At 35.4% G+C, this 12,062-nt stretch overlaps 1 protein-coding gene across 1 annotated transcript; it reads left to right on the forward strand.

Annotated features, from left to right (window-relative positions):
- The first annotated feature begins 1,326 nt into the window (after positions 1-1,326).
- psmf1 (proteasome inhibitor subunit 1) lies at positions 1,327-7,670 on the forward strand. The gene is made up of 7 exons (XM_079628933.1): positions 1,327-1,717; positions 1,954-2,106; positions 2,213-2,295; positions 3,270-3,458; positions 6,476-6,529; positions 7,138-7,296; positions 7,400-7,670. The coding sequence occupies exons 1-7, from the start codon at positions 1,589-1,591 to the stop codon at positions 7,449-7,451; spliced, it is 819 nt and encodes a 272-aa protein (XP_079485059.1). The 5' UTR covers positions 1,327-1,588; the 3' UTR covers positions 7,452-7,670.
- Positions 7,671-12,062: the final 4,392 nt, after the last annotated feature.

The following is a 12,062-nucleotide window of genomic DNA, read 5'->3' on the forward strand; positions in this document are numbered from 1 at the left end:
TATAAAAGTAACAGCATACCTCGATTATTCTCTTAAACAGCACATCAAAATGAAGAAAAAGAAATATAGCCAAACAAACTGGACCATATGATGTCAAAAGTCAAGCTAGACATCATATACTGTTGCCCTGATAGGCTATATATCACTTTTCATTGAAGCATATAGTTTTTGAGTGCACATAGGTAATGTTGAAGGGCAGTACTTCTGATGTAATGCTGAGCTAATAAACCTTTCTAGGAGGGAGAGCCATGATTCATAAACCCTTAAACCTTGAGTGCCATCATACAGGGTAGATGTTGGCATCACACAGACATCTGGAGGCCATAATGGCAAAAGGACACTCTTCAAAGCGCCCTCGAAAGCAAATGGAAAAGTGTTTCTGCTCTGTGTTCATTTTTTTTTAAATGATTATGTACACTACCATTTACAAGTTTGGGGTCGGTATGATTTTGTTTATTACAGTATACAACTAGTCACAGAAATTCTGTCAAAGCAGTGAATCTCAATGTGTATGAGTTTTCTTTAAATAAAAGTTCAAAGGTCTCTTTTAAGAACTGTAATGAGTGTAAGCAACACTGAAGCATTGATTAGATGGCCGGCCTACTCTCTGAAGTGAGCTTCTGTGCAATGTGTTTTCAATGCACTGTAAGTCGAACCAGATGCTGATGTTATCTTTATTCTTAGCTTGAGAATGTCAAGTCAATCCATGTACACGAACAATGAATGTGATTCTTTCCATTCTTTCATGAACAAAGATTAAATTTGACAAAGATAACTTGAAGGGATCTAATGCACCATTGCATTGTGATCAAGTATTGTTTTATTTGTAGCTTTTTGTGTTTACTGTCTCATCCTATTTATAAATTAATATTGCAGCCTGCAAACATCATATGCATATAATGGAACATAATGAAAACATATTTCATTAATTAATTATGGATTAATCAAAAAGCTCAAGCAGGTGGTGATAAAGAGAGGAACTATATATGGTTGCTGTTACAAGAAAGCACAGTGACAGTACCATACAATGATGGTATCAGGTGGTAATACCCTGGTACATGGTAAAGCATAAATAAATAAAAGCTGTAATACTTTTTTAGGATAGCACACAAACTCCACAGATAAAACGCCCATTTCCAGGCAAACAAACATTTTCGAACTGGCTGAAATGTATTTAATTAATATAAAATATGCTATATTAGCCTATATAAGGTATGTTTCGGATTAGTCAAAGAATGTTAGTAATCAGAACTTAGAAATTATGAAAATCTATTTTCCAAAAGTGTTCTATCGCTTTTACATAAACGGAATGAACGTTCGCTCTGTTGTTGTTTCCAGTCGGGAACATTTATCGTCGGACCACTTGTGCATGACCAACACATTTAGCAATAAACATTGGTAGAATTTACATTTAAATAAACATATAGTTATTTCAAAGCGCGCGTAGCATTGCAATTCAAACGGAATATTGCGGTCACATTTGCGGCGTCCATACGCCATGCATTCAGAGTTTAAGTCGCTCTTTATTTTTTACACAGACCGCTGTTTGTTTTGGTTTCATTTCTGCTGAATATCACTCTGTTTAAAGATGGCTGGACTGGAGCTGCTCTTCAACTGCGTATCAAACTCTATAACATGTTCTCAAGATGCTCTGATCTGTTTTGTACACTGGGAAATAGTGAAAGGTGGCTATAAATGTCTCGGCATTGGAGATGATGTAAGTGAATGATGACTGATGATAATATGGTACAAAAACTAGCAGTTTTGTGTCCTAACTGAAATGTCATACTAAAAGACACTTTTTCACACTACACAAAAACAAAAAATCTGATTGTCATTGCATTAGATGAACTATCGAGCCAATAGGCATTTGCAGAAAACGCTTTACTGTTTTGTTTTGAAGGCGCGCGGATATATATTTGCCTGATTATAAAAGATTGATTTTCCACACAGCCTAAAGATGGAGAGAAGTCGTCAGAACTGCTTCCACCCGGCTGGAATGAAAGCAATGAGCTGTATGCACTCAGATACAGATCAAATGATGACAGGTCAAACCTACTGCTCAAAGCCTTCACAGTGGATTCAACCCTGATCTTTAATTTAATGGTAATTCAATTGTATTATATGCAATGCATTGCATCACATAGATGACATAATAGTGTGTTAGACTGGATGGTTTTCAATTTCAACACTTCTTTTGAATCATTTGTAGGACTCCACGACAGAAAAAGTAACCGATCTCACAGTTAACGTCAGTGAGTATGTTGATGAGGCCAATATGCAGACGTTTGAAAGGTTTGTGTATTCATTTGGCACAATGTTTAGGTGTCCATTACTCGTACAGAACCGGTTAAAAGTTTGGAAACATTAATATTTTTAAGTCTCTTATGCTCATCAAGCCTGCATTTATTTGAGCTAAAATACAGAAAAAAATGTAATTTTGTAAATGTAAAATGTAAAAAATTTAAATAATGGTTTTCTATTTTGATATACAGCACAATTTATTCCTGTCATGCAAAGCTGAATTTTCAGCATCATTACTCCAGTCTTCAGTGTCACATGGTCCTTCAGAAATCATTCTAATATGCTGATTTGATACTCAGTTATTAGTAATGTTGGAAACAGTTGTGATGCTTAATATTTTTTTGGAACCTGTGATACTTTTGTCAGGATTTATTGATTAATAAAAAGGCATTTATTCAAAATAGAAATCATTTCTAACATTATAAATCTTTACTATCACTTTTTATAAATTTAACACATCGTTGCTGATTAAAAGTATTCATACTTTTGAACAATTTGTGTTAGGGTTAGGATTTGTTACAAAATATTTCTGTTTTAAATAAATGCTGTTATTTTTTATGCAGGTTATAAAAAAATATTAAGCAGCAAAACTGTTTCCAACATTGATAATAAATCTGCATATTAGAATGATTTCTGAAGAATCATGTGATACTAAAGACCGTAATGATGCTGAAAATTCAGCTTTGCATCACAGAAAAAAATATATATTTTAAAGTATATTCAAATGGAAAACCATTATGTAATAATATTTTACAATATTATTTATCAAATAAATGCAGACTTGATGCATAAGAGACTTCTTTTAAAAAGAAAAGAAAAAGTTTCTCCATAGTTTTCTGATTATATGCAAACTTTCTCTGGAAAAAAGCTCAATACCAGCATATCTGTGATCATATCTGTGACTAATCAGTTGCGGTAAATCAAAAAAAGTTATGCATTTTCTCAACTTATTATTTTGCTTTCAGCGTGTTTAAGAACACAGATGAGCTGACCGCAAAGCTAAAGTCCTCACTGCTACCCACTAAAAAAGAGGAGCGTCAAGGAAAGACAGAGAGGAAGAAAGACAGTGAAAGATCTTCAAACTTAAGGGACCCTCACCGGGATCCGCTCCTGATCCCGACCAGAGGCCCTTCAAACAGACAGCCTCCTAACTGGTGAACGTTCATTCTCTCATTCTTCTTTTCATGCAATTTATACATTGGTTTTCAAGGGTAGCTATCATCTTTCTAGAGGAATGTCTCGAGGTCATTTTCAGGTGCAGTCTGTGGAGATTTGTATAGCACAGTTATCCGACCTAACAGCACTCCAGCAGCCAGCTGTTGCTATGGTTACCGCCTCGGGTGATGCTAACTTCTGTTGGCAATCTGTTCAGTGAAAATCATATGCACTCTGATTTCACTTTTGTGGTCTGTATTGTACAGCTAAACTATGAAATAAGGACCTTTTAGTGGGTCAGTCCTTTGCGTTTGTGTATTCATGGTCTGAGAGTTATTAACTGAAATTAAGACTAAAACCATATGAAAAAAATTTTGTTACTTGAAATAAAATAAATGTTAACTGAAATTAAATATAAAAAAATTGGCCACGGTAACATTTCACATTTTCGTTTAGTTTAACTTCAAAACTAAAACTGAAATAAAAAATGGATAAAAACTATATAGACGCACACAACAAAATTACAGCAAAATTAACGGGAAATGGAAATTATAAACATAAATCTAATTTGTAATATTAATAAAAACTATAATACTATCTCAATGATAATAAAATAACACTGGTCTGTATGACTAAGATTTCTTTTGTTTTGTTATTTCATGAACGAAAAAGACAGATTTATAGAGTGCAGTATTATTTTATTTATTTGTTAAATGGTGCAAAATGTCATTATTAAAAATAATGCCTGCAATCTATTCTGAGAACAGTGAACCAGCATGATAAAAGCTCAACCATGTTCTTAAAGTCACCATGAAATCAAAGTAGACAATTCTTATTTTATTTTACTTAGAATTGTTTTATTCTTATTTATGGAATATAGCCGTATTTATTATAAATGATCTACCGGGCACATCATATTGATTTATATATTTATAAATATATTTTTTTAATTCATGTGCCCTCATAATCTTCAATCAAAATAACTTCCCCTACCTCTCGTCTCTGATGACATGTTCACTGGTGGAGGGCGGGGCAACCGGTCAATCCACCAATAGCAAGCCACAACCATCTGAATATATTAACTCTATATTGCTATATTGACTATAATAGATTCGGATAGATCTCTCTGTGAGTTTGTGTGTGTGAAGGACGTTATGGGGTGCGCTGGGACTTTGCGAGTGAGATTTGTATGTGTGTTGTGTAGGTGTCAGCTCATGTCCTCTGTCCTGTTTAATATTTCCCAGCGTGAGTCCTGCGAGAGCTCTCACTGCTGTACTGTGTCTATTTTTGAAGCATTGAGCGTTTTGTGTGTCTGGCACTGCAGACTGTTCACTGAGAGACTGAGAGACTGGGGTGCGTCTCAATCAGCTCGCTAGTTCAGGAGTCAGGGCACTGATCAGGAAGGCGGACATTTTAAGGGCTGTCTCAATCACAAAATCCTACCAGTGCACTGAAACTTTCACTCCCTTAAAAGTCTAACAATCACTATGTTCCCTCAAGGAAGTTCTGAAGCCTAAACGTAAATCACGTGAGCCAACTCACTACACATAATGACACAACAAATCATTTCATTATATTTCAGCATAAATTAAACATACATCGCTAGACAGGTAATGAGCATAATCTATCTAACATTGTTCATTTTCGGCTGAAGTGTTGCACGTATGTAGTAACAAGCAAAGTTTTTATACTAATGTACTTTAAATAATATAAAAAAATGATCTTAAAGAGATATCAGTTCTGCTGTTGTTCATAGATGCCAGTAGTAACGTTGTACAATGAGGTCGTTGTCATGTCACCATCAGTGTGTAGTGAGCCACGCAGGGTCCTGTTCAGTGCCTGAATTTGTGTCCACTATATACTGATCCCCGGCAGCGGATTGAGACGCACCCCTGGGTGAGAGATGCCCAGTGCCGGCACCACTTCCATCAAACGCAGACAGTTCGGGAGATTTAGGAAAGTCTGTTTGGTTGAAACCCACTCAAACTATTATATATTTTTGTAACGTACTAGGAAGGAGCTGTGGGAGAGGCCGCTTAGAGAAGAGGAAAATAGTGGTTAGAGACTGCGCAGTGGTGTTCGTAAGGTCATGGCAGAAACCCAGAGGTGGAGTTTGGTGTTTGTCTTCCCCTTCCCCTTCCTGGGTTCACTGTGACCCCTATCAGATTCTTTATGATGTCAGCGATTTATCGACTTGCTGTTGCTGTGTGCGTGATGTAATTCAGTCAAACGTGCTCGGCTGCCAGACACTCAGAAAGTGTCTCGGGTTAAAGCCAAAGAGCCTTTCAAAACAGTGAGTCTCAGCCAATCCACATTCTGCATATGGAGATTCACAGATTAAGCCACATGATCATCTACATACTGAAAATGTATTAATCAAACAATCGTATGTTGTTGTTGTTAAAAAAAACTTGGAATTATACACACTTTATATCTTGTTTTTATTTAATTCAGTGACAAAAAAAATACAATATACTGTGTATACAATACAATATATATATAGAAACTGTACACACACACACACACACACACACACACTATCGTTCACAAGTTTGGGGTCTGTAAGATTTTTTAAAGGAAATTAATACTTTTAATTCAACAAAAAATGCATTCAATTGATTGAAAGTGACAGTAAAGACATTTATGGTGTTACAAAAGATATATGTTTCAGGTAAATTACTTCGTATTGAAAAAGCTTATTAATCAAAGAATCTTTAAAAAAAAGGATCATGTGACAATTCAGCTTTGCCACAGAAATAAATTACATTTTAAAATATATGAATTTGGGAAAAGTTATTTTAAATTGTAATAATATTTCAGAATATTAATGTTTTTACTGTATTCTTGATCAAATAAATGCAGCCTTGGTGAGCAGAAGAGACTTCTTTCAGAAACATACAATAGTATTGTTATAGTATTATGCAGTAATATATATAACATTAATATATATCACATTGATATATATATATTCAATACAGAATGCTTCTGAAATGTCTCTTTGTGTGTTGTTTTTCAGGCCTGACCCGATGGCTCCTTTTGCTGCAGGCGGTGCCGATCTGGATCCCTTTGGGTGAGAAATCCCATCACTTATTTGCCGAAACACTCATCTGTAAATGTAGATTACAGATACAGAATCTTTCTCAGGGTTTTTTCACACTGGTCATGTTTGCCACGATCCAAACCCGAGTGCGCTTGTTTCCGGCGCTCCTTGTAGAGTCTGGTTTCACACATTTGATTCTATCGAACCCCGATGCATCTTACGTCATCACAAATATGCACGGCGCATGATAGAAGACAGAATCCAGTCAATATATTGTGTTTTTTTATTAATTTAGCGTTATGTGAATGCGTCTACTGTATGAACTCGGCTTTCTGCTGCTTGCAAACGGGCGCCTTTGCTCCATATGCTCAAGGGTCCATATGGCAGCTTTCACATTAGCAGTTTTTCATGCGATCCGTGCTGTTTCGAACTAAACTGCCAGTGTGGAAGCACCCTGAGATGTGCACAATGTCATTTTTGGACCACCCTTATGTATAATAAAACAGTTGGACAAAGTAGCACGGCATAAAAGGCATCACAGAACATTTAAGAATGAAAATGAATGAGTGCACCTTCAAGGAACGACCTTGCTCGCTGAATTATTAATAGGTCTTGTTGTCTCTCGGGTCTTTCTCCAGGGGAAGGGCAGGAGGAATGATCGTCGATCCGTTACGTGCCGGGTTTCCTCGCTCAGGGTTTGACCCCTCCTCTGGTATTCCTGGAGTCCTCCCTCCAGGCGCTGTGCCCCCTGGTGCCCGCTTTGACCCCTTCGGTCCGGTTGGGCGACACAGACCCGGGTAAGAGCAGTAATGGGATCTTTATTTAGCTGTAAAACTGCACTTACCTCATTTGACATCATATCCTCACCTCTAATGCCTTTCGTTTGGCTCTCTCTTTCAGGCCAGACCCCGATCACATGCCTCCACCAGGCTACGATGACATGTTCATGTAGAACAAAGAGGACGCACTTATACAACATCCCATAACTCTCACTGCTCTGCAGTCTTATGCACTTTGTGTTTGAATAAACTGTTGTGAAACAGAATTCCTTAAAAAAAATAATAGCACAAATCATTTTCATTTTGACATTGACAAAATAATTATTATTTTTCCACTGTTATGTGCTACTGACTCTGATTCTGCATTGGTATATTAAACTGCTTTTATTCTGTCCCATTTCTCTGATGTGATGATCTCTTTCTATTAAATGCAATGCACGTTTATATATATTCATACACAATATCACATTTCATACACAATGGTAATTCAAAGTGCTATACATAATCATTACAGATGTTTAAGAAATAAAATTAACAAGTAAAAAGTAAAAAAAATAAGGTTATAATAAAAAAATATTTAGTTTACAATAAAATGAAATTGGTTTAAAAATAAATATAATTAAGAACAAATAAAAAGAAAAGATAATAAAAATATGCAGTGCATCAGTAGGAAGCAGGGATATTTTAGTACCATTGAGATACTATAATAGTTTAATATTTGAATTTATTTTATTAAATTTCTCATTGTCATTTTAGTTACTTTTTTTCAATTTTAATAGTTTTTTTATGTGTCTATTTTTTATATATTCTAATTTCAGTTTTGTTTATCTTAATACATAAAGTTACTAAATTAACTGAGAAATTTTGCCTTGGCAACAAGCTGAAATAAAAATGATAAGTAACAATTGGTTTTAAAAATGGTTTTAAGTCAATTCAAGTCAGCTTTATTTATATAGCGCTTTATACAATACTTTGTCTTTGACATGGAAAGTGCTTATAGCGCCACATTAGAGTCTAAGCAGACGTACGCACTTTTCCTGGCAGAGAGTCGGAATACTGCAGGTTTTTGGAAATCCAAGCAATTCTTGCGGTATAGATTTGGATTTGGATGTTAGTGCTGTTAAGTTAATGACATTTATTAAGTAGCGTTTACCAGGCGGAGCTCTGAAAGCATTCCTTCTCTGAATCACCGACGAGAAGTACGCATTTGAGACATTATCGTAAGATCAAATAAGGTTTCTATGTAACATTTTATAAATGAGGCCTAGCTTGAGATCCTTTCCTAGTCCATATCTCCTCTCTCCCATGATGTTCTGTCTGTCCCTAACTAAATAAAGGCAAGAAAAGCCCATCTATATATATATATATATATATTTACACACTTTAAACAAGTCATCTGAGAAGTTACAACTGCTTTGATTTGTGTGAGGGCTTTTCTCCTATGCCACTGTTCACTAGTCTCTTTAAAGTGTCAGTAGATGAATGCAAAGCTTCTGAGATGGTTGATTCAGTGAGAGGAACATGAAGAAGCAGATGTAGTGGAAATCAATGCCCGTAATGGCCACAGTGAGTCATGATGTCCGCAATGTCAGTGTGACTGTCCTTTACTGCCAGAGATAAAGACACTCCAGTGTCCTCTAGGCATGACTGCACTAAAATAGTGGATATCACTGGGAGAATTAAGTGCTTATTTGTTAAGGGAATTCAGAAGATATAGAACTGTTAGTCACAACAGAGTGAAAATACTTCGAATGTGTGCCCAAACACTTTTAAACATCAAATAAAGCAATCGAGTCTCTTCAGAAAATTTGGACTAAACTGCTCAATTCATATGGATTAGTTTTACGATCTCTTTATGACCTTTTTGAAGCGTCAAAGTGGTAGTTGCGTATACAATGGAGGGACAGAAAGCTCTCAGATTTCATTAAAAATATCTTAATTTGTGTTCTGAAGATGAAATAAAGTCTTATGGGTTTGGAACGACTTGAAGGTGAGTATTTAATAACAGAATTTAAATTTTTGGGTGAACTAACCCTTTAACTTTGATCATCCGGAGGTTATCATTAACAAACCTCTTTAAAAATGTTTTGCTTGAGAAGTGTGCTAACTTTTAAAGCAAATAAATGTGTCTTTTGTTTTGTTGCGCAACGATATCCAGAGATTTTAATTGATACATTTGTCCGTGCGATTCTTTAAAGTTCCTCGACGTTCCATGAATCAATTCAGTCAGACAGGTATAGCAACAAAAAAGATTTATTTCACGCATGGTAACAGTATAAAAAGGTGACACATTTGCCTTGAACACACATAAAGTGGTAACAGACTTAAAATGCACAGCGGACATTGAACACATGCAATTCAAACACCCCCGCTCTCCACATTTAAAAAAACAGAGTGATTGGCCCAAAGTATCGTGGTACTGCATTTCATTTGAATACATAACAGTCTGTTTGGTTCACACAATTATTATGCACATCATTAAGCCTCTGCGGTGTTAGAAAGCTGCGTTTGTAATTCTCAAGGATTTCTAGGAACTCTTTCTAGCCTGACTCCATGATTAACCTTCACAGATTGTACAACGATGATGATTTGAACAAAGATGAGCAGCTGCTTCTAATCAGCCCAAGCAACTATACACATCCCATAATTGTGCTCATTTGGATATAGCATACTATCATACTACACTTACTATTTCTGCAATATATGCACATTTTTTTGTATGCATGAAATACACGGATGACCTACGACATTTGATCAAATGTGCAGTACACAACATATTGAAATAATCAACATTAATTTCAGGAATTATTAATGCTACTCGCTGAATATAACATGCAATATGGTGAGGCCGTACACTAGCGTTCAAAAATTTGGGGTCGGTATGATTTTAAAGTCTCTTATGCTCATCAAAGATGCATTTATTTGATCAAAATACTGTAAATATGTGAAATATTATTACAATTTAAAACTGTTTTCTATGTGAATATATTTGAATATGTAATTTATTCCTGAATTTTCAGCATAATGTCTTCAGTGTCACATGATCCTTCAGAAATCATTCTAATGTGTTGATTTGCTGCTCAAGAAACATATTCTTATTAAATTTTTGTGGAAACCATGATAAAAAAACATTTTTATGATTCTTTGATGAATATAAAGTTTAAATGAACAGTGTTTATTTTAAACTTATTTTGTAACAAATATATTTCTCTTTTGATCAATTTAATGCATCTATGCTGAAAAAAAGTATTAATTAAAAAAAATCTTACTGATGCCAAACATTTAAACAATAGTGTAAGTATACTAGTACTCCACTCTCAATAGAGTCAATGTGACTTGCTCGGTTCAGGCTGTCGTGTTGAAAAAGTGTTACAACGTTTCATAATGCGTTTTAAGGACATTCACATTCATTTAGGGGCTTGTGCGTGAGCAATGTGGACAACAGCACACTTTTGGTGCAAGATAAATGCTTAGTGTGCTCAATACTAGATCCTCTGTGCTTACAAGACAATATTTTACACAACTGAAGACATGAAAACAATTCACCACTTTCCTTTCTCCTTATAACTTTACATCACACCATAACCAACATCTTACAGGTAATAATACATGACAGATATATTTACTATAATTTAGGGATGCAATGAGAAACATGATGGCGTCAAAGAAAGATTACAACAAGTCCATTTCACTTTAACCAGCATTTAAACAGCACTTAAGTTAGTGATGCATCACTTATACACCACCAAACAACATTATATAGTCAATTTCAAACAATCTTTAGACTTTAGTAAATATATTGTGTAAAGAATATTTATTACACTGGAATGTGAGATAAATTATAGTAAGTAACAATACTCTCTCTCTCTCTCTCTGATACAATGTGCTCTCATTAACCGTTTGATTTAGCCTTACATTGACAAACTCTTGTTGAAATGTTACTTTGTGTTTTTTGTTTTTTAAGCTAATCTCCATGATTCTACAGTGACTCACTTGCATTCTGTTAATCAAGTGCACTTTTGAAACTCTTATTGACACAATGTGAATTTTGCTTTCCCTATCTTAACTTTATACACCAGTTGCCACTTCCATTAATACCATTATAAAGCTGTTCTGCACAGAGCGATATGTATTTTGGATGCCTCACACCAGGAAATATATAATTGCAGGCCAGGGTGATCTTTACTACATCGTGTAAGACATCTGCTCTTGTTAGGTTTCTGCTTAGTTTTGATTACAATCTCTGAATAGTGTACTTATAGAAAATAGTTACTTAGGCAGCTTCATCAGGGATCAAGTACCGGTACACACAAATGTCAAATGTAACCTGATTATGTGCTATTACAATAACTTTGTTTTAAACGGAATGATGAGCATATTCTTAAAGTGCCCTTATTATGCTACTTTAATGGTTACTAATTTTGGAGGTCTCCTACCTCAGGTTTACAAGCATCCAAGGTAAAAAAAAACGTTATTTTCTCAGAATATGCATTGCAGCATCACCTTTTTTTTCACAGCGACTGAAATGGTTTGATAAAGGATTTGGTCTCTATAAACCCCGCCTTTGCGAGAACTACTCTGCTCTGATTGGTCAGATGGCCCAGGCTGTTGTGATTGGTGTACCGCTTGACCATTACCATATCTGAATTTCAGCTCTTTCACAGTGATATGAACTGGCGTCGTTTTTACCGTATCAATTCCAGCGCGAGTCCTCATCCTTTAGAAGTGCGCAAAAAGTGAATTTGCTTTCGCAGCGCAGAAAACAGCGTCTTCACGTCGTGTCG

This window comes from Phoxinus phoxinus (assembly GCF_949152265.1).
Source record: "Phoxinus phoxinus genome assembly, chromosome: 11".
NCBI classification, from domain to species: domain Eukaryota; kingdom Metazoa; phylum Chordata; class Actinopteri; order Cypriniformes; family Leuciscidae; genus Phoxinus; species Phoxinus phoxinus.